Raw genomic sequence first — 24,596 nt, 5'->3', positions numbered from 1 at the left:
AAAACTAAGAGCTCTCGCCCACTTTGGATACAGCAAGTATAAAAGATGTAATTACTTATGAGCCACCCTGTACCGCCTATATAATGCATTATATTGATTTTATATAGTGGAAGGGAGAAGTGAGTTCTGCAAACTGACACAGTTTCTGTATCTGATTTACAAAAACTGCATACGCCCGGAAAAAAAAAATTCTGTGCAAACTCGCGTATATTATCAGTCAAATAAATCGTACTGAATGTAGGAAATGTTCTGACAACTCTGTTAGACGCAAGGCTTCGAAATATACAATTTAATTTTCCGGTTAAATCAAAAGCGAAATTTTACGTATTTCCACGTCGAGGATAAAGACCTCTCATGCCAGATGTGAAGTATTAACGAGGACCGAATACAATTAATTCTTCTGCGGTGATAATGGATTTATAATCCACCGTTTCCGAGACTCTCTCAGCTTGTACCATCTCCACCTGCTTTACAAATAAACTAATATTCTGTGGTCTTTCGTAACCCACTGAAGCCGAAGATCGTCTAAATAGCATTTAAGAATCCAGCCCGTACCGCGAAGAAAACACTACACTTCACCGTTACGAATATAAACTAATTAACGCTGTTTAAAGAAATAATCGCTGTTTACAATGAAAATCACACGAAAATTATAAAACATAAAAATAAAGAGTTACTGATTGTTGATGCAGGTGGTACATATAGTTACCAGACAATGAAGGAACTTTCATTATAACCAACGGTATACGGTCTAGACTCGTCGAGCGATACAGGGCTTAAATACGGCCGTACCGATTTCAGTATCGTCGATCTGCGCTGAGTCTTAAATGAAACATCCTGTATTTTAGCCAATCAATTTAAACTACCCAGCAAATTTTTCATAAAAACACTTTTCTGTACTTACCTTCGATGTTAATTTCAAAGACAAATTAATAACATATTTTATTTATATAAGTTCAGTGGCTTCTGAACCGTTTATATACGACCAAAAGTCTACGACTTTATTCGCGAAATTCGGTAGTCCCGATTACCCGAGAAAAAAACACAGGATCGTTCGCGAATACGTGGATGTATAAATAGAGATGCTGTCCTTTAAAAACGTCCATAGAAATAAATTTACAGCTATTTGAGATCACGGACTACAGATATCAACACCCAGGGAACGAATAATTGAAGGATTTGAAGTTTTCAAGGCGGTGAGTCTGAATTTGACTGTCTTGGTTATTGCGTCGTGTAGTCTGGTATAAGTTTACCGACGTTTCAGATAACCACACGGTGCAACACCCCAGAATACAGCAATCTTCAACGAATAATTCCTCCCCCTACTATTACGTGCCAGCCCGGGAGTTACCCTGAGCACAAGTCACGCGATTTCTATATATTATTAAAAAGAATAACTATTATATTAAAATATCTTAAGCAGCGCATAATATGAGTGCAATTATAAACAGGTTACACTGGTTAGTGGTTAGTTGTGTCAGTAAAGATATTTCTCAAGAAACATTCCAGAGTAAAGTGTTTAATATCGGCATAAATATTTATTTTTAAATTCGTTTAAGACCTCAGTGGGTAATCAGGAAACCGAAGACTCCCCGTAGAACACTAGAAATACAGTTACTAATTCGGCTAAGATCATGAAATGTTCGATTACATTTCACGTAACACCAGACCACGCCCAAGACAAGTGACGTTTAACAATAATCACTACGTTATTCTGTTACTGAAGACGTGTACAAAAATTGTTGACTAATCAACCCTTAAACACACGAAAAGTAAAAACGAGAAATCGAACACAAGACGACAAAAAAAAATATCTTACTATAAAAATTTCTGATTCCTCGTTGTCTTCAAGAAATGACGTCATCAAACAGCGTTATCCATAGCCGAGTCACCTTTAAATGTTCATTCCTCAGGAATAGTAAGAGTAAGGGTAATGTAACCTATATGTAAAATGATCAGTAAATAAAGACCTTTAAGAATCTGTAATGTATTTTGTTGTAATTATAATTGTTTATATATTTATTGTAATTTTAATGAACCGATGTGTGCAATTTTCAATGCATCTGGCGGCGTTAAGCGCCCGCCTCTCGAAAACCGTAAGAGATGGATCTGGACATATTTGGTACGAAATACGTATTACCTCTTGAGCTTTCCATATCTGTTTTCAGATTTTACATATCACAAATGGTTTAGGTTCTACAAACATTTCTTTAGCGCAATCCACTCGCGTCATTTCTTTACTTGGCAACTTGAGTTCATTTCCTTCCCTACAGGAGGCAGAACAGTCACGACTTTAACGCCTCTCTCTCTAAAGGAGCTCCGAAAGGAGCGCTTTGCTCTAGTATATTAATAATTGTAAGCATGGCTGTATAAAACCACCATTACCCTATGTCAAACAACGTACAACAGTAAACTGACTAGACAATACGATGGAAGCGATGGAATCAAACGTGCTAAATGACCATGCATGCAAAATTCAAGTTATCCCTCACGATATGAAGTGGGGGGGGTGGACGGTGATGGGGGTTAGCGGATTTTCTCATGCTGTCTAAAGGGGTAAATAAATATTCCCATACATAATTTCTACAAAATTTCACATGCGTGTCTGTTTATAAACAAAGTGAATCATGCATCACGATGCAGGGCTCCAATCAAAGAAACAGGTTGTCCGTCCCCTACCATTTCTTCGTCAACGCAGGGGTCCGAGTCACTTCTCACCGCCCGGGGTGGGGGGCTAGACATATTCATATATTGTAAGCGGTACTCCGATAAAGCAGGTCCAGACGGGACCCCAGCGGAAGTGCCTGTTGGGGGACCCTCGGACTTGCTGCGACGAGAGGGCCTTGTGTGGGCCCCACCTCGTTCCTCGGACTGCAACATGAATAGAAAGGCAAGGCCTAGTTTGAGGGAAGGTACCGGGTTCATCAGCTTACACCGACCCCACGTTCCCAGTCTTTATTTCTGTCTGCAAACAAGTATATCAATTTTCTCCTGAGAATTACGAACCCCACAGAACTCAGTTATAAAATCACAAGTTGAATCTGACGGCGCAGGAACAAGTATGGATCTCAATGCAGAAAGGGATTACACTAAATACGTTCTGTAGGATTTGAAGTTTTCACGGTGGTGAGTCTGAAAATGGCTGTCTTCTGGGTTGTTGAGCCGCGTAGTCTGGTAGAAGTTTACCGACGTTTCTGAGGTCCTTGCTTACGATGACTCATGAGGCAGCAAGGACCTCTGAAACGTCGGTAAACTTCTATCAGACTACGCGACAACCCAGAAGACAGACGTCTTCTTAAATACATTCTCATAGACACAGTCGCTAGGAACGTTGTGATGCACCAATAAAGCCTCTGAGTTACGCGATGATTTCAGTCATTTGTAAAGCAATGCATTTGTCCGGAAGATAAAAGTTGATAGTGGAACCACGGTTCCGGAGAATTTGACGTAAATACGTCTATACGGAAAGGAAGTTTATATATTGGCTTTATTCTAAATATTTCCTTTATACATGCTTTACAATTGAGTAAAGTTTGATTAAGACATTGCTTATTTAACTTGAATTAGTTACGCTTAAGATGGGTCTGTGGTAGAAGAATGTAATGTAATGTAACGTTTCCTAGGTAACAACAATGCCGAGTAAACACGACGTTCCCTAGGTAACCAGGTTACACTTTTTCGCCGAATGACCCTTCCTTATAGACGTATTTACGTCAAAAATGTATTCACATTTAATACAAAAGTTAAATTAATTTGTATTCACCAAATAAACAAATAATGGGGAACACACGCCCAATAACATGAAAGTTCAGTCTGAAAATTTGCCAGCGAGATATTTGTAGTTTTAATCTTTCTAAACGACCAATCATGTCGTGTTGTTTTGTTGGTGTGATTTCAGGTTCTCACGCAATATACAGGAACCTAAACTGAGAACCGAGTTTTTTTTAAGATAACAATATGTCTCTTCAAGTGAGGTAAGACAGGATAAGACCGTGTGTAAATCCGATGGCCTCAGACCCCCGAGCGTTAACCCCACCACGATCCTGCAGTCCCTGTTCTTGTCTACGGATCGATCCCCGTCGAGGACGCACGGTTAGTCCAGACGAACAAATCGGATGAGAGTGGAGACGTCTTGAATCTCCTTGACTTCAGTCTCTGGAGCCCAGGACTCTCAAATTAAGGTTTCATAATGCATCGTGTTTGTTGACTGACCTCTGCGTCATTTTCAAAACCAGACACGTCTGGTACATAAAATCGAAATTGCGTGTGTGTTCAACATATAAGTCGAGAACGGTTAAACCAATCTGCACCAAACTTGAAAAGCTTGATTCCTCGAGTCAATGAAGATATTTTATCAATGTCAAACTCCGAAAAATTGTCTTGAGTTCGATTCTCGATAAGCGTTGTTCCTGTAGCTCGGAAAATAAGTACGACAAGACCAAAGGTGATTTCTTTCAGCGAGGAGATTACAGGCAAAAATTCCATAAACCAAAAACCTATCCTGGTTTCGAGTCCCGATGAAGACATTGGGTTCAAAAATACTTTTTTCGATGATATTAAAAGATAATTATCAAATGATCAGAGCTATGGAAGGCTATTTATTATTTATTTAGTGTTCTGTCTGACGACAGGTCCATATGAACAGGATCCTTCCATCCTTTTCTCGGACTGGGACCTGTTCATATACGTTCTTGGCAGATGATCCAGAAGTGGTTTGCCATTGCCTTCTTCTGTGTGTGAATGGAGTAATTGTTGGGATGCCACGGAGGAAAACTCCGTGTTGCCTAGACCACGGCCTTGCCCAACACAAGTTATAAATTCGGGCACCGCCGGGAATCGAACCCGAGACCCCAGGATTACAAGGCCAGCGTTCTAACCGCTAGACCACCGTGGCTTTTTCTATGAAAGGCTATCGGGAGATAAATATAGGGAACAAATGAAATCATTTGTCAGATTTACCCACAGTAACACTGCTTGCATTCTGCTAGTATAAAATATGAGAAAACTGCAAAGATATAAAAATAATTAAATACCTCTCACAAGTAGCAAAGATAATAAAATAAATAATAATTTTTCTTCTGTAAAGTCTACGCATTGTATTTTACTAACAGTAGCAGTGTATAAACCCAGTAAAGTGTTTATCACGATACCGCGAGCCTTAGAAATACCTGTCAGAATAGTCAGATTACGAGATTAGAACTCGGGACTCCCCAAATATAAGTGCAATCCACCACATCAGAATACTCGGTCACTCAACCTTCAAGCACGACGCTTTAAGAAGAATTCGGCAGGTTTCAAACTTGTAAGATTCTTATTTCTTCCTTTTGGTCCTTGTTCATCATCAGCTGTTTTATGTATTAAAACCCCGAAGCCTTAGAGATCACTCCGTTTCGAAGAATGGATCTTCCTTCGTCGTCATGTAAGAGGCGTGGGGTGAGACAGCTATTCAGTTGGGTCCTTACATTCAGTAGACCGAGTATTCTCGATCGAAAATCCCTATTTTACCTCGAAGACGAAGGAAGATCCATCATCCGAGATAATTCGATATTAAAGGTTTAACATCTTTAAGACTTTGTAAAACAAAAACGCTGACAAATGATAAAGTCCATCGGCAAAGAATTCAGAGGCGAGATTTTAAGGTTCTCAAGGAGAAACTTTGCCTCGTAATCTGCAAACGCCTGCTGAATCCATCATCAGGGCGACTGACTGTACCCACATCCCTGATTATAGAGGCAATAACGACCTCCGAAACGTCTGCCTGAAATCTCGAATTGTCCCGGTTTCTTTTTCTCGCGGATTTAAATCGATCACAGAAATTCCGATTCAAGAACTCGAAGCCGGTGTGGCTAGTAACGAGCTATGGCGGACAGCAGTTGGTGATACATCGGATCAAGGCATGTAAGTCTATTAGTGTACTTCAGAAATGGCTGCACAGAAAATAATATGGCAAATTTAAAAGGGAATCTTGTACATTTTTACGAAGTTCCACCTAAATAAAGGATTGTTAAATCTTCATTCTAGCCATTTCACTTACGATCACTTTAGAACACAGAAAATGCACGAAGACGTGAGATTATTATTTATTTATATAAATTTATTTAGTGTTGTGTCTGACGACAGGTCCATATGAACAGGATCCTTCCATCCTTTTCTCGGACTGGGACCTGTTCATATACGTTCTTGGCAGATGATCCAGAAGTGGTTTGCCATTGCCTTCTTCTGTGTGTGAATGGAGTAATTGTTGGGATGCCACGGAGAAACCGGGGAAGCCCCCGGAGGAAAACTCCGTGTTGCCTAGACCACGGCCTTGCCCAACACAAGTTATAAATTCGGGCACCGGCGGGAATCGAACCCGAGACCCCAGGATTACAAGGCCAGCGTTCTAACCGCTAGACCACCTCATCTTATTATTATTTAGTGTTGTGTCTGACGACAGGTCCATATGAACAGGATCCTTCCATCCTTTTCTCGGACTGGGACCTGTTCATATACGTTCTTGGCAGATGATCCAGAAGTGGTTTGCCATTGCCTTCTTCTGTGTGTGAATGGAGTAATTGTTGGGATGCCACGGAGGAAAACTCCGTGTTGCCTAGACCACGGCCTTGCCCAACACAAGTTATAAATTCGGGCACCACCGGGAATCGAACCCGAGACCCCCAGGATTACAAGGCCAACGTTCTAACCGCTAGACCACCGTGGCTATTAAGGTAAGGTTTATAGATTAGGTCATTAAATTGCCTTAGGTTTCAGTAGATTTCGACTTTTTCCCATTCATTTCTGATTCCAGTCAGCTACATCGCTTTTAAGACATCGCTCGTCTGCTGTCTTTTGCAGGTGGAGTGCAGTGATTATTACTGGCTAATGCCAGGAACGTAAAAGACGGTTTCGACACCTAAATAACGGGTTTTTGCAGGAAAATACACACTGACACAACGACCGCTTGGCAGTAAATTTACTCAATAGATTGGAAGTGGCTACAGGTGAGTGATTAAATCGTGTAACGGGCCAGAATATGGCTGTCTTCTGGGTTGTTGAGTCGCGTAATCTGGTAGAAGTTTATCGACGATGGAGGCAGCAAGGACCTCTGAAACGTCGGTAAACTTCTACCAGACTACGCGACGCAACAACCCAGAAGACAGCCATATTCTTTTCAGCATAATTTTCCTTTCGATCAGCTTCAACAAAATACAAACGTTTAGTATCTGACAAAACGGATACTGGGTTTAGGTCGTATATGAAACTGTAGACGCCTTGTACCAGTCATCTATACCAGTCGTATTCATCCTGGGGTACGCGAAGACATCTTAGGGGGTACGCGAAATTTAAAAAAAATATATATTATTTTATGATAAACACTGAATAATCAGTAATGTAATTTATTTAATTTATTTTAGATGTAGATTATATACTACGTATAACTTGAATTATACACCAACAACTTTGGGGGTACAAAGTTGAAGAGAAATTATATCTGGGGGTACGCGAAGACATCTTAGGGGTTACGTGAAATTTAAAAAAAATATTATTTTACGATAAACACCGAATAATCAGTAATATAATTTATTTAATTTATTTTAGATGTATAGATTATATACTATGTATAACTTGAATTATACACCAACAACTTTGGGGGTACAAAATTGAAGAGAAATTATATATGGGGGGTACGCGAACAAAAAAGTTTGAATATCACTGATCTATACCCTCATCTCATCACAGCGGGAAAAAATTCTAAACATCGCCGAACGGTCAAATACGATAACAAAACACTTTAAGGAGTAGAAGAGTTACAAGTCGTCAGATATTGACGTCGTCCAACATAAAAATATTTTAACAGTGATTTATACGGGGTAATTTACAATACATTAAGCCTAATTAAAGTCACTGTATCATTTTATTAATTTAAATTCCACTCGAGTCTCACATTTCAGCAAAATTTCATTGCACAAAAAAAAAAAAATCGATTTTCGAAATAAATAATAATATCTTCAGAAAGTTGCCAAATATAAGTTCTATTTTTTTTTTTTGCAAGACAAATAATTTTAGTCAATGTAATATAAACAACGTTGCATGATTCCAAAGTCCATAAGACTAATGTGGCGAGATGTTCTATAAAGCAAAGGCTCGTAAATCTTTTCGTAGTGACTACACCCAAAGAACACTTCGAGCACGAGCTACTTCGGCAATAAAGACGGACGCAGGATCAATTTACTACTCATAAAATTAAACAATAAAAAATAGTTCATTTTACAGGAGGTTAAGTTACACACAGAAGCAAATTCTTACTGCAGTTAACGTGATGATACAGCGTATTTTTTTTTAAAAACTTCTATGACGTAATACTTTCGATTAAAACACCTGACGTGGGCGAACGTCAACTTCGTATTTGTCTCAAATGTTTACAAATTTTATAAACTTTGCTACGCTGTCTACTGAGTAGAATTGTACACCTATGCACTTGTTCTTGAGTTCAAAATATATTCCGAAGCAAAAGTTCAAAGGTTGACTCCAGCTCAAATACACTCAAAGACCGGGGAGCCGACTAATATAATCTGAGTGGAGCGGATGAGACCAATTACGTCACACAAGCACTCGTGAATAATATTCCCTTCGAATCCGCGATCATCACCGGATCAAACCGGACGTCAGAAACTGAAACTTAAATTCGGACGCCGATTGGTTAAGATTTGTTGGCGATCAAGTCATTAGAGAAGTGAAACGGTATCTTGAGGGTGTTTGATAACAGGGTGCTTACGAAAATATCTCGAAATAAGAGAGATGGATTGACAGTAAGCTGGAAATATTTTAAATGTTAATTATTGTAATATTTTAATATTTAATAAGAATTATTGTGATTAGACGGACAAGATTTAATATATACTGGAGAAAATACTATAATTAGAATTTATGTAATTTTTACAACAACAAATATTATTGAGATGATCAAATCGACTTGAAAAACAAGATGGAGTGGAATATTAATACGAAATTAACGCAGTTTATATATATATATATATACCTAATATTTTTACGATATTGTATAAGGAGCATTCATGTTGTACGATTTGTGAGGGAAATTTTTTTTTTACAAGGGTTTGTCCTGCTTAAATTTCTGTCCTTGAGAAAAGAATTCCAGACAACAAAATGTCAGACGGATTAAGAACTATTCCTCTCGATTCTAAAAAACAAATATTTCTTTACATCGTTTCAAACACGAATAGCAGATGACACATAGATGGCTGTCCTCTGGGTTGTATAGCACTGTGTAGTCTGGTAGAGAAGTTTACCAAAGTTTCAGAGGCCCTTGCTTCTACCACCCAGAAGACAACCATCTTCGAAGTCATCGCCGTGAAAACCTCAGATCCTACTTAGAACATACTTACCCTGGCACGATCGAACGTAACTGCAGATTCCAAGGAGTCATCCGATCCGCCTGCTTCAGACATCGCCATAAACTCATGCGTCTTGTAGGCCAATTCGGGGTGCTTCTTTCTGCGGGGTAAAGCCGGTTCGAACCTCGGCACTGTAACCAACATCACATTGTCAGGTCCACTAAAATCCTACAAAATCAGAATCACCAGCTACTGGGAACAGAACAGAACCTGATACCCCATTAAGGCTTTGACCGGGATGTTCTTTTGTTAAATCTTATGTGGTATCGCCTGATTCGACTTCTAATGGTTAAGTGAAGTGTTTTCTTCGCGGTACGGTCTGGATTCGTAAATATTATGAAGACGAGCTTCGGCTTCAAAGGGTTAACCAGCTGATTTTCGTAATGGTGAGGTGTAGTGTTTTCTTCGCGGTACGGACTGAATTCATAAATAATATTCAGACGATCTTCGTCTTCAAAGGGTTAACCAGCTGATTTTCGTAATGGTGAGGTGTAGTGTTTTCTTCGCGGTACGGACTGAATTCATAAATAATATTCAGACGATCTTCGTCTTCAAAGGGTTAACCAGCTGATTTTCGTAATGGTGAGGTGTAGTGTTTTCTTCGCGGTACGGACTGAATTCATAAATAATATTCAGACGATCTTCGTCTTCAAAGGGTTAACCAGCTGATTTTCGTAATGGTGAGGTGTAGTGTTTTCTTCGCGGTACGGACTGAATTCATAAATAATATTCAGACAACCTTCGTCTTCAAAGGGTTAACCAGCTGATTTTCGTAATGGTGAGGTGTAGTGTTTTCTTCGCGGTACGGACTGAATTCATAAATAATATTCAGACGATCTTCGGCTTCAAAGGGTTAAATAATAAGCAAGACTTAAGCAGTAGACAGTAATATTCGGGCAACACGTCTGTATTTTATAACCCAATTCTCGTGGTAGATCCCAGAACATCACAACGAGTCTGGCGATCACGCCACGTGGGTGTAATTATTACATAAACTGCAGAGGGAATACGAGTGCCTACAGTAGATATATTTGGAACAAAGTAGTCACGCAGGAGTAGTTTAATGTCTCGACAGCCTCACTATCCTCAGAAGTAGCAAAATACGAGAAAATTGCCTCTCATAACACACAGCTCTAATTACTGAACTGTCCCAAAGAGAGCACTTGGAATTTCGGATGTCGTCAAACAACATCTTTAAGAAACTCGACAATCAATCTAACGAATCTAGTACTTCTTCAACAGCGTCCATTTATTGCAAATGTTTTCTATAATTCAAAGCGTGATCAGACATTCAGAGAATACGCAGAAAATGTAAGCCTCGTTACGAAAGACTTGTGCGAAAATTATGGAACTCTCGTACGAGACCTAGCCTTTTTTTTGTGGTGAGTATCGTTAGTCATTAAACACGAATGCTTTAACAATACAAGAGTACACTAAAGTAGATCACGGCAGATTTATCCTATAGCAGTGGTATTCAACCTGGGGTACGCGAAGACATCTTAGGGGGTACGTGAAATTTAAAAGAAATATTATTTTATGATAAACACTGAATAATCAGTAATGTAATTTATTTAATTTATTTTAGATGTAGATTATATACTACGTATAACTCGAATTATACACCAACAACTTTGGGGTTACAAAGTTGAAGAGAAATTATATCTGGGGGTACGCGAAGACATCTTAGGGGGTACGTGAAATTTTTAAAAAAATATATATTATTTTATGATAAACACTGAATAATCAGTAATGTAATTTATTTAATTTATTTTAGATGTATATTATATACTATGTTTAACTTGAATTATACACCAACGACTTTGGGGGTACAAAGTTGAAGAGAAATTATATCTGGGGGTACGAGAAGACATCTTAGGGGGTACGTGAAATTTAAAAGAAATATTATTTTATGATAAACACTGAATAATCAGTAATGTAATTTAATTTATTTATTTTAGATGTAGATTATATACTACGTATAACTTGAATTATACACCAACAACTTTTTGGGGTACAAAGTTGAAGAGAAATTATATCTGGGGGTACGCGAGCAAAAAAATTTGAATACCACTGCTCTATAGGACTCCCACTAAATCGTCTATTATATACAATCGTGGAGCGGATTCTGTAACGAAACGTAAAAATTAATGCAACACGGAAAAACGCGCTTGAAGGCGGACGTGGTCTATTTATAGCAGATTTAAACCACTCGGTTTATTTCCCAACTCGTATGACAGATCGTAAAAATTTCAAATACACAAAACTATAATTTTGAGTGATTTTGTATTGATATAAAACTTGGCCCCCCTCAGCTCAAGGGAAGAACACAGACTGAAGGTGTTCGGGAACACGTGATAAGTAGATACATCCGAAGACGTCTGTCTTCTGGTAGAAGTTTCTCGACGTTTCAGAGGTCCTTGCTCGCCTCCATCACCACATGGCGATACAACCCAGACAACAGATAGCCATTTTCCAATCAATCTTATCTTCACAAGAAGGAACCAGTTCTATAAAGCGACTCCTGAGTTAAATTTGAGGAACTACCGGAAACCACGAACAATCTTGTGATACCTGCGTCATCCCACGCAAAATTCAATCCGTGGACCCTTCAATATGAAGACGAGCAAATCTCTGCACCGTTACGAGCAGTCACGGAACTATTGAAACTAAGATATTCGCCTCGCCAATGCGGAAATTCGTAGCGTAGAAGACAGGATGACTTGCAGATAGATTCAGATGATTTACCTCAACTACAGGGCATCCAGAAATATGCGACGCGAAATACTCTAATTTTTTATTATTATTTAGTGTTCTGTCTGACGACAGGTCCATCTGAACAGGATCCTTCCATCCTTTTCTCGGACTGGGACATGTTCATATACGTTCTTGGCAGATGATCCAGAAGTGGTTTGCCACTGCCTTCTTCTGTGTGTGAATGGAGTAATTGTTGGGATGCCACTGAGGAAAACTCCGTGTTGCCTAGACCACGGCCTTGCCCAACACAAGTTATAAATTCGGGCACCGCCGGGAATGGAACCCGAGACCCCAGGATTACAAGGCCAGCGTTCTAACCGCTACCCTGAAATAATGTAATATAATACCCCTATCCCATATCGTAGTGTGTCTTCAGGTCGATTTCTACAGACGTCCTCGGAAATGGCCTGTGTCCATAATTTATATTCTAACTCATCTTCCTTGATTTCAATATCCTTACCATCAGAGGTAGGGCTACTCAACTGCACGACATAGGCAAGGTTTGAGCCTTAGGTCCCCAGTGAAATACAATTTGTTTAACTGTCACGCGTGTTACATATCTTGGATAAGTCATATTTATTCTCAAACCGATAGACTATTGGATAAAAAGTGCAGACTGTGAAGTTCCTCATCACATCCTTTGTTTTTATTTCTATTGAATTCGTTTCTCTTTGTTTAAACATTCCTCCAAGTTCTTTGTACTCAAATTTTGTGCTGTCCTCAGAATTTTTCACATTCGTCTACATGGATAAAACATTTTTTTTTATTTTCATGTCTTATTTGTATATTCAGGATTTCAGACACGAGACGAGAAGACGTAGATTCTCAACATCAAGGCAGCATAATTTCTTGAATTAACTTCGCCCCTTAATTTCACCATCAACTTAAACCCATTTTTACAGTTCCCTAAGACAGGGAATTATATTCTTTTTCTACGCTTCCAACGTGACAGATTATATAACAAGATCCACGTCAAAACATGGAGAGCCCAGACATAACGATACTGTAGGTCACTTTGTTTCCTTGTTGCTTCATTACGTTTGACAGGAAATGATCCTGGCTGTCTTATGCCTGAAGAAAAACTCGCTGACAAGGAATAACTCATTGTGTTGACTCATTCGTAAATCCTGCCTAGACCATACTTACTGTCATTGTATTGCATTGAGTCTATAACTCGTTTAGTCGACAGAGACGACGTTTAGAAACCTGGCACATGACATCAATATCTTTTATAGAGGAATATAATCTAGGGATTCTGTTCATGTTTCGATCCACTCTTCACTGGAAGCTGTGAGAGGTTTAATGAAGTCAACAACCCAAAAACCAGAAGACAAATCTTTGCATATGACATCGTCAGAGTTACAGTTAATGTCCCAGTGAACTTACCAGAACTCCTATTAAGAACTCGTGAGTCACAGTTTTAATTCCTGGTATGGATATTTCCCCCACCCATAAATATTATCATCTTAAGATCGGTTATATAATTTTTTAAATAAATATTCGTAAAGAATTTGAAACTAGATATACAACTAAAATCTAAAATTTCTTGACAATGGTGAAGAGTCATTTGAATAAAAATTTTCCTGGATATTATCCATCGTCTAGTAAAATATAAAACGTAAAACGACGTTTCGGAGATGGGGCTCTATCTCCGTCTTCAGGATTAGCTCTATCTAGTGAGCCCAACTGTGTAGGAACCTGAAGACGGAGATAGAGTCCCATCTCCGAAACGTCGTTTTACGTTTTATATTTTATATTTTACTATACGATGGATAATATCCAGGAAAATTTTTATTCAAATAAAAACTGAAACCTTGTAACAAAAAATAAGATTATTATTATTATAAATTATGAAAGTAAGTAAATAGGTCACAATTAGAACAAGAATGTCGAGATTTACTCTGAACCTAAAAGTATGGAATCCCGGCCAATGACCTGATACACCGAGTCGCCCCAAGGCCTTAATAACATTGCCGTTTCCTTCCAAATGAACTTAGAACATTCATCGCCATATTCAATCCTCAACTACATTACATATAAAGTATCTCAAATACAACTCTCTGTCCATCGAATAAATTAAAAAGAAACCCACGACGTTTCGGAAGGTGGATTCTGCTTCCTGCTACCTCAATACGGGAGTAGAACCCAGCTTAAAAAAAATTGTAGTTTTATAATTTTATAATTTAGACGACTGGAAACGTCCGAAATAACAATTTACGCGCCATTTTGAGAAACTTCCAAACTTTGACAGCGGATACTCGCGGAACGGGTCAGAATAAACAAACAGTCTAAAAGCACACTTCAGTTCTTGCTGGATTTCGTCATGTGCCTTAATAAGTATCTTCAAGGTCAATGAACATCCCATTACTGCTGGTAGTGCATTTAATCCGTGTGTCAGACTTCGACATAAAAAAGGATACTAACGTAATCTGCAGATCTTTGAAAATATTGTTTTCCCCCCCAATAACTCTGAATCAGTAATAAGGAAATAAGCGATCAGCTTTGAGATTTTAAAGGACCCGTAATTGGTTATTAATTTTACAATATTAATGTACGGATAATTGTAAAAAAAATGACTGAACTTCTTTAAAACACTACCAACTTCAGAAGCACCTGAAGATGGTTCATCTAAGAACCGAAACATGTAGTGAGAAAGAGATGTTATAAAATGTAAATCGAATGTTTCGATAGGAGCATCACATGGTATTTTAATTATCTTAATTTTAAATTTTAAATTGTGATCAGACGGACAAGATTAATTAATTAAATATATATTTTCACAATATGACGCAACTCTATCATCTTCAGAAGCAAAGTAAAGTGAGAAATTGTAGACCAGTCTAAAGAAATTTGAAACAGGCTACCCAAGAGAGCTACCAACGTTTAAAAATACGCAAACAAAAAATTACTACTTTGGTATATTTCGATAGATGGCAACACTGGTGATTGTAATATTTTAAGATGTTGCCACTACTGATTCTCAGTTACCTCTTATGACAGTTGTTAATGACTTAATTGCACATTTAAAGGTGTAGGTGCCTCTGGAGACAAGGCCTGGGATCTCCCTTCAGCACAACGGGGCGAAACACCATTTTGGTCAAGAAACGAGAATTGTTGGATTAGTCGTAGTGGTCCAAAACCCTGGCCACCAAGATCTCCGGACTTAACCTCACTTTACTTATCTCATAAAATGTATCATTAAATTCAAATGTTTTTATTCCATGAGCGCACTTTCAAACTGACATAGCTCCGCAACGGTTTGAAATAGTGCCAACATTTATTACTAAAAATTACCTCCCGAATCACACCCTCGCGGTCACCCACACGAGGGCCTGGAAACCCCAACATGGAGTTACAACCGTTCTGTCAGACATTTTAGAAATGAACCAGGTGGTAATATAACGCGCACGATAAAAATTATAATTTAAAATAAACTATATATATATATATATAATGTACAACATTAGAATGAAGATTCCAATATTTTACATATAAGTTCGCAAAACACTAATGTCAGTATTTTTACAAAAACTTTAACTGCATTTCTGAAGATTCCTTAACGACAAATCCTTCTGATATTTTTTTCTTCAAATAATATATTTCATATTGGTATATTTATAAACTAATTTATTTGTTATAAACTATAAATTAACTGACTACACTGGACCCTAACAGCACAGCAGTCAGTCCTTCAAAGGTGAGGGCAATAATCTCGAGACTTTTCCGTCTCTCAAGTCTCAAAAAAAGAGTTTGAGAATTAATTTTGGTCATTAATCAAAATCATAAAATAGTTTCCACACGTCTAGTGGCAATAATATAAAATTAAAACTAAATAAAATACCCAACCCAAAACGTGAGAAAACACTTTTTAAGTCTCTTCAGAGGAAACAGCTTTAAGTGATGTTACAGAAGTTACCTGAAAATCAAGGTGAGTGAACTTAACGGGTTCCTCTGCAGATGAGATCCAGACCTCGACTCAACGTAGAGGCGCGACGGTGCGAACTGCGCAGACGCAAACAGAACCACCCACTGCAAGGAGGGAGGGAGGGGGGAGACTTTACGTCATTACTGTCAAGAACACTTTACATATCACCACCCTAACAATATTAATTTGTGTCCATGTTAAATTTTTTCGCTCGGCCTCGCTTCTAGTCTCCAAATTGGTATCAACTGAGCGTCTAAACGGTATGACCTTCCTCGTGTTGATGACCGAACACAGTAATAGTTGAGTAGTTGACCGCTGGAACACTAGGTCGTGGTTTCCAATCCCCTTCGAGGTATCGATACGTATATTCACGTTCTAATGTGTTGTGCCTTGTAACGGGATGATGTGCAGTCCAAAGGTTCCTTGCATGTCTATCGAGAGTGGAAAGGTATACTATTTGGAACAGACAAATTATAAAAGGAATAACAAAGGAAATAATGATGACCAAGGTCTTTTTTGAGACAATATGATGATGACGTAAGAGACAGACGTGGACAGACCCATAATGCATTCTTCGCTTACGCTAAATCGTATAAAGAACATGTAAAAAAGATTTTAAAGATGGTAATTCTGTAACAGGCCAAGGCATAACATAGTGAGCTGTAAAGGCCTTGGAAATAATATGGAACATGTATTTAATTTCGGTCTATACTGGAGAAGATAAACACGGAATTAATTTCAATTGCGTGTAATCGTAACAGAAATATCCACACGGTATTAAAACACATTTCATTCATGTCTAGAACGTCCGGAATATTTTATGACGCACTAAACAAAACACGTCTATGCAATGACATTCGTAAAAATGTTATCTTTGAAAAAATCTGTGAAATCCACTCCATAGACATTGAGAGACTCCACAGATCCACACCTACTCACATTTTGAAGTAATAAGTACAAATCTTCCTCTTTAGGGTTAATGACCGTCTCCTTCCCTATACGTCGCTCTTCGAGGTCTTCTATTGATCGATTCCCCCAACCTCTCTAACGGATTTTGCTGGTGTCCACTGCGGGTCGCAACGTTACATTACGGGTTGGCATTTTTATTGTCACGTTATATCGATATCGTTTCATATTCGATAATCGATATCGTTTCATATTCGATAATCGATAATAGATTAAACATTCGACTCATCTAAAAATAAGTATAGTGTACTAATAACGACAAATTTAATATCAGGAAATTGAAATTTGGAATTTATTCAAAAGAAAAATGTCGTAAGAAATTGTAACCAGTCTCTTCAAACTTATCTTATTTTGCTTTTATCTTGTAATGAAGAACAGTGAACAAATCTAGTAGTCTACATTAACCTCAAATTTTCTGCAGGTGTTGACAATAACCCCCAAAACCAAATTTTGGTCGTAGTATTTACTTATCGACTCAATAAGATATTGTTTCTGATAGATTCGAAACCTCAGAGCAGCCCTCGAAGCTAATTATTTTACTCACTGTGAGACAAGGCTGTGGAGTCGAAATCGGAGACAGAAGCTATTTTAGGTGGAGTTGGAGTCGATAGAAATGTATCGACTCCGACTTCGATATAAAATCTTAGGAACAATTTCTATACCGCGTGTGCCACAGGCGGCCTGACGCTTAGGGGAGATTCAACGACGCGTTGAGCCACGTGGTGTGGGAAAAATGCTTTGAAACTTTGGCTCCGGTAACTTAAGATTAAAAACTGTCTACAAATCAATCGATTTTTGCAATAAACATTAGAATATATTTAAATATAGGTTATAAGTCTAAAAAGTAGGATGACGATGATTCAAGTGGCGATGATGAAATCTCTTAAGGTGCCATTTACAATTTTACTAGGTTTACCCTAATTAATGGATATTGAGCTTTTATGAAGGAGTCGGGGTCGAAGCCCTGATGTGAGGGTTGGCTTATAAGCAGACAGTTCATACCTCTGTTTTAGCACACGGTAAGTACTGTGAAGTGCTTTCTTTGCGAAATGAAGTGGAAAGAGTGAATTTTGAAAGAGCTGACGATGAATAAATTGAACAGTCACACCGCCATTTAATGATAAAAAAATAAAGCAAACTCTTACAGGAAATTAAAAATCTTTTGTTCACAAAAGAATACCGCATTGCAGAAGGATCATATGGTCTGATGCAACTTAAAATGGCTATGTGCGGAAATTTACTGCGAATAAAACTCCCTCTGGCTCTTCTGGGGGACCATTAAGCATGAGGCAATGCAATGCAGTCCATCGACCCTGATGGTGGAGAGACATCAGGTCTCAAATTTGACGCCGCTAATCGCCCCCAGAAAATTTGAAGTGCGTACACATGAATTTTGAATCACGTAACTGCAAAATTTCTGCAATTAATACTCTCACCTTTTCATTAAGTGGGTTTAATAACTTCTCCTGAATGTTAATATACTCTTTAAAAAGCTTTTAAACCTTATCACAAATATTTTCATTCTACAATAAAAATCATACGATATATAAACACATACAAATTGACAGTTCATGAGGATTGCGAAATAAACTGATAATTTATCGAAAAGAAATTAGTCTATTTCACTTTTTTCGTAGAAGAAACAAGTACGAGGTGGTTGATTAAATACTGAATACGTCACAGACTTAAGTGGGGACCCACAAAACCCTTTCGAGAATCTATTCACAACGCAGTGACAGAAAAATTAATGAGGTGGAATGAAGCCAAAATTCAAGACAGAGTCTACACCATTAGGAACAATAGAATAAAGGGTTATTGCTGGTGTCAGATTCATTTAATGGCCGCGTTAGTAAATCTCGAAGCAGGAATCAACGAAATCAGCCTAATGATCTGAAAAAGTCATTTATTCTCTTACGTTAAGGTGGTCGTTAAAACTGTCATATCCAGATAAGAATTTACAAAATCTAGACACGTTTTTTCGTAAAGTACTGGAATATATATTATACTACTTTCTTGGGAGCTCTGAAGGTTGATAAAGAGCCTAAAAATAAATGTTTTCAATTCAGTAATCTGAAATGACCAGCTCATCTTTCAATGTAAGAAAACATTATACAGACATCTAAGTAAATTACGTATCTTATTTTCGTCTTCGTAACGAGAAGGAACATAAAACGAGATGTAACATCTAACTAAATTAAATCTTTCATTTTTAGATTTATAAATACAAGAAATACAACAGTATGAATGCAAACTAAAAGATTATACTACATTTGTTTTGCTACAAAATGACACCTCAACCGATTCTGTAAGCTTTCTGATTAAATCTCTATACACTTTCAAAGTTGTAAAGTCCTTTTAGAATCACCCTGTATATAATGCATAAAGTGTTTAAGCGATGCTATAAACAGAAAACAGCGTAAGATTTGAGGTTTTCATAGCGGTGAGTCTGAAGATGGCTGTCTTCTGGGTTGTAGCTTCGTATTGTCTGGTAGAAGTTTACCGACGCGATAATCGCCCTGAAGATGGAAGCAGCAAGGACCTCTGAAACTTTTACCAGACAATACGAAGCTAAAACCCAGAAGACAAGCCATCTTCAGAGGAGAGTTATTCTGGTATGAAACATTTTTATACGAAAGTTTGATCGGGCGACTTAGACGTCAAACTCTTGCTGTGTTCTTTGGAAGTAAGCACTTACCTGGATGACTTTCGTCCTCTACAGACTTCGCGGTTTGAAGTTTCGAAGGATTGCCACCTACAACGTAAAAAAAATGTATCAAACCGCATCCCGCAGATATTAATACACGGTATATTGGCCTTTAAATGTAACCACAACATATTGGGGCAAAGCTCATAACAAAACAGTTTAATTTTCGTCTAAATCACTTATTAAATCCCGAGAAAATACCTTTTTTTTAACCAAAAACTTCAACGAGTTGACTTGCAATTACCGAAAAAAATTACCAATTTCAAAGAAATTGAGATGACTAACGCCTCTAGGTTTCTGGATGGTTCACAGATTTTTTTTTTTTGCCCTAAAACACGCCAACATTTGTCACACTTGTGATAATGTTCATTTTTTGGGGGTTTTGAGGCCGTGTAGATGGCATCGTTTAGGAGAAACATACTAATTCCCATCTTCAGCACTGAAAATGGAGACGATGTTTTTCCGAAAAGTTAGCATCTACCTACAATTCTACACGGGGCCAAAACCTATTCTCTCGTACGTTCTGACATTAACCTGGGGACAGAAAACCTCGATGTCAAAGGTCATAGACCTCTTCCGTCACTGATCTTTACGATGTATCAAATTATTTAATGAAGGTTTAAACACAAAGATGATCAGCGAATTCTATAAATTTCTCATACCATTCTTCGAAAATTAATTTATTCGGGTGATGATTTATAGGTAAATGATCATTGATCAATGATTTACAAATATGAGATAGATCTTCCAGAAACGTCCACTTAGCCTAAAATCACGCAACCCCCAGACAAAAACTCAACCACCGTCTTTAGAATAGTTACCATAATTCAACTTTCTGAAGTGATAATGTACGATTAAAATCGGGAGTTCCCCTGTTCGACCCTCTGACCGTCCAGGCGAATTCCAGGAGCGTACGGTCAAATACGTAGCAGGTCCCCAGATACTCTCAATTTGACCTAATACGATCATCCTCTCATATAATTCGAAATAAAAAAAATAAAACTGCTGCATTTGACAGCCGTCATGTACTTTACTGTCAATCGGATGTGGTTAGAGAGAAAAATGCTAAAAATGAATTCTGTTTTGACCGACAGCGCTGGAATTAACGAAGATTTAATAAAAGGTATGAGCTGACACTTTGATGGACCGACCTGTGGAGGGTTGCGGGGGTCTACGGACAACTTCCTGGCCCATGTATTCGTGCCATCTGTACGTGCTCCTGTACTCCGAGTGAAGCTGCAACCACACACACACAAAAGAAGAAACCATTATCAAATTCGAGACTGATGTTAACACAAGTAAGCAGTCTGTACCTTCACGTCTTGTCAAACAATTCAAACGTTTAAATTCGTATTTTAAAATTAACTGATAAAATACTTTAGGATCGGCGGGGAAAGGTTTTAAAATAGGCTACACCAGGTATAAATTTCCTAAAAAAAACAACAACTTAAATTATGGACAAAACTTTTTTTTTTCGACAAACTTCAGTTCCAACAGCCTATAGGCCTGTTTTTTCTCCAACAGCGAGTATTAAAAACTAAACATACAACCAAAACATATGTCAGTACGATCTGAGATTTTCACGGCGGTGGAATTACCACATTATAATTTACATATCATCAATTGAAACATCAGAATTTGTGCCGAATACTTTACAGTTTGAAAGTAAGTCTGAAGAATGTAACCCGGATCCCACGAACTACGTATTATTTTCAGATAAAATGTACCCATATTATTTTAATTCTTTTTTTAAAGGACGTAATGCAGAAGAATTTACACATTTAAGTTAAAATATATTTCAAATGGCAGGCGTCAAAGAAATCGAAGTGGCAGGCGCAGAATACTTCCTGTAACGCACTGCAGAGTTCTCTTACCTTATCAACTGGCATTGAAGGACACGTTCTGCACAAGTTCCAAAATGAACCAATCATGAGAAATTCTGCGTATTTGATCAACACAACTAAAGGCCACAGAAGATAAAAAAAATTGTTTATAGTTCTGTTGTAAAAAAAAATTAGAAGTGAATAGAAAGTACACCGACTATAATCAAGCAGGCACACTGACCGACGCACCCCGCCACACTGCCACCAATCGATAAGGTCGGTCTGCGTTGAAGTTCAGTCGCGTTGCGTTGCGCCAAACTTCCATCTTTCCTTCTTCTACCCCCGCTCCTTTCACCCGAGCTCACGTCTTATGGACAACTTAATGAATTACGTTTCGCTAAAATCTGAACACGTCGTACCAACTTCTTATCTACTCTTTCTTATTCCCTGTTCATCTTTCTTACATCTCCACTCATTTGCTGTTAGGATTACGGGCACAAGAACAAGCGATTGGATTCGGCTGGCTCAAGATAGATACTAATGTTTGTTAATAAGAATATACTGTAAATAGACAAGAGTGAATTAATAAATCTTATGTTTGAGATAAACTTATGTTTTTATACAGCCTGTAGTCTCACAGTGATTTACATAAAATGATCACCACATAACTAACACTCGTCTATTATACAGACAGATAAAGGGGCTAGAGTATCGTGACTAGACAGACGATGATGTTTAATTTCTCAGCTGGAATTTTCGGTACTTTTAGGTTATCGGGACACATCGCTTTAAAAATATGTTAGGTTATGTTAGGTTAGTTGTCATTTATTGAAATAAAATATAATAACTTTCAAGTATATGTCATTTATCCACACACATTAACCTAACCTAACCTAACCTAACATATTTTTAAAGCGATGTGTCCCGATAACCCACAAGTAGTGAATTTTCTCTTCCCCACTGTGATGTCATGACTGATGAGTATGGAGCAACATGGTGAAATTGGCATTAAGAGTGGACACCTGAAGCGAAGATAAACCAAATCCAATGCCACTTCATCCGCTACAATCTCATCTGAAGTCACAGAGGACTGAACCCATGTCTTCACAGAGAAATAACAGCACCTAACCACCTGAGCTATGGTACAGCTATACTTATGTGTGACAAGAGATAAAAAATAAATGTTTTTGACATCCAATTAAATGGGAATAATAGAGTAACTAACAAACACCATGGAGCGGAATCATTGACAAGGTCACAGCTGCTCAGCCAGTTAAGAAATTCCTTATTTCTTATAAAACCTGAAGGTTCATTACCATGTACACAAGTGCGTGCCACTGGACACATCCTGAGACATATGAGTCCTCAGAGCGCAGTTATCAAACACTCTCAGTCTACTATATGACCAACAGATAAAAAACCTGAAGTGAGGGTAAGAATGCTGCATTCAAACTTTGCAGAATCCATCGCTCACCTCTCTCGAATAAGGAAGTGACAGTACTCTTAGGGTTATTTCCACTGCCAAACTCTACTTGCACTAGATCTTATGATAGTTTTACTATGCATTTCAAAATTACAGTTCTCGCTACTACTCAGTATTGTGGCATTCATTTTAACAAGTTTGACTGACTAGACACAGATTAAAATTCTACTTGCCCCATTCAATTTCAATCCCTCCTTCCAAGAGATATTCAAAAGCAAAAATGAAAGTAATAGTGACAAAGAATCTCTTGCTTCCAGATTATTGTGAATAGGAAATGTATCACACAAATGTTCATCTGTACTGGCATTAATATATCTTTTGTTTAAACATATTGTATTTAACTTTACAAATTTCATGGGTAGGCCTGTGCCAAATTCATAGTAAATCACTGACATTATTTCCCTACTAATATGACATAAATGTGCTACTGGGTGTTGGCTGAATAACTGAACCTATAGTTAAATTAAAATTCAACATGTTGCAAATTATAAAAAGATATCTATTGTTATTTATCATCTTACCAATCTTCTTTTTGTATGATAATGTTTTCCTTCCCATTCAAATTTCAAACAAAATAGAAAATCCAAGGCATAGCCTACATCATAATGTAATTTTGAATCAAGTCCTTATCTCTAGTGAAAAATGCACAATAAAATTCCTTTGCTTTGTGTCAGGATTATTAAAGAATATACACATATCTGCACCTGTCACCAAATTGCATGCTTCAAGACCACGGAAAGTCTTCAGCCCCGTTACCGTGCAGCATAAATCAATAGCACAGCTACGCTGCGAGATGTGAGCTGTCTTCATCTTTATTGCTCGTGTTGAAACGTTGTACGAATTTTCTGTTACCTTGATGCGTACAATTTGGTGACGGCTACTATTATAACTTAGTTTGTCTTCTTCAGCAGTTCCCAAACAACATAACCTACAAAACACAGAATTCTTAATTTACTCACCGATAACTAAACTTGGCCATACGCACAATGGATGCACTTTCACATATTTAATCACCATTCAAACACCCCCAGTAAATAAACTCGTATACTAACAGTTTTTAGTAACTCCATCACTAGAAATACGAAACCATTTTAAATTGGCGGTATTGATTGAATGACAATGTCGCCAACCGTATTTCCAATACAATGCCAGAGAAAATTATATACTCGTCAAGGTAGGTAGACGAAACCCGCAAAGAAGCTCGTATCGGTGAGCATTTATCTAATAATGATATTGGATGATTGGTTTCATTTCTATTCAGAGCATGGGATGATTTATCACAATGCCCACACTGGCGCTGGAGTCCATCGACCCTTTCATACAATTTGTACTGGAGCTAACTTTCATCTAGTGTCAGAGAAATGAATGTGTTCTTACCTTCACTTGTTCTTTGTCCCTGACACTGGACCACAATAGATCACTTGCTGCTTGACTGTAATACAGAAACTCTTTATGTCTGATAAAGTCAGTTGCTGCTTGACTTTAATAGAATTTGGAGGAACTCTGAATCTGACAGTAGGTCATTCAGTTCTGGTAGAATTACCATAAA

General features: G+C 37.8%; 1 protein-coding gene across 9 annotated transcripts in view; it reads right to left on the bottom strand.

Moving 5' to 3' along the window:
• Nucleotides 1–24,182, bottom strand: part of LOC110839504 (uncharacterized) — a 57,111-nt gene extending 32,929 nt beyond the window's left edge. For 2 of the 9 annotated variants that reach the window (XM_087354324.1, XM_087354327.1), the window contains exons 1-5: nucleotides 21,616–22,076; nucleotides 20,893–20,977; nucleotides 19,733–19,789; nucleotides 9,384–9,523; nucleotides 2,680–2,871 (exon numbers count right to left, since the gene is read on the bottom strand). In XM_087354324.1, the coding sequence (XP_087210450.1) occupies nucleotides 2,680–2,871; nucleotides 9,384–9,523; nucleotides 19,733–19,789; nucleotides 20,893–20,977; nucleotides 21,616–21,672 (531 nt within the window). In that variant the 5' untranslated portion in view covers nucleotides 21,673–22,076. Of the gene's footprint in view, nucleotides 1–2,679; nucleotides 2,872–9,383; nucleotides 9,524–16,062; nucleotides 16,176–19,732; nucleotides 19,790–20,892; nucleotides 20,978–21,615; nucleotides 22,081–24,006 lie in introns of those variants that run through there. The other 7 variants (XM_087354326.1, XM_087354333.1, XM_087354325.1 and 4 more) reach the window with 7 other exon arrangements.
• Between the last annotated feature and the right edge of the window lie 414 nt (nucleotides 24,183–24,596).

The sequence above is a fragment of the Zootermopsis nevadensis genome, unplaced genomic scaffold (assembly GCF_977971745.1).
Source record: "Zootermopsis nevadensis isolate Lab colony 2312 unplaced genomic scaffold, Znev_1.0 Znev_ptg000023l, whole genome shotgun sequence".
Lineage (NCBI taxonomy): Eukaryota > Metazoa > Arthropoda > Insecta > Blattodea > Termopsidae > Zootermopsis > Zootermopsis nevadensis.
The sequence above is the reverse complement of the archived record's forward strand: the minus strand, read 5'-3'. Positions and strand labels throughout refer to the sequence as shown.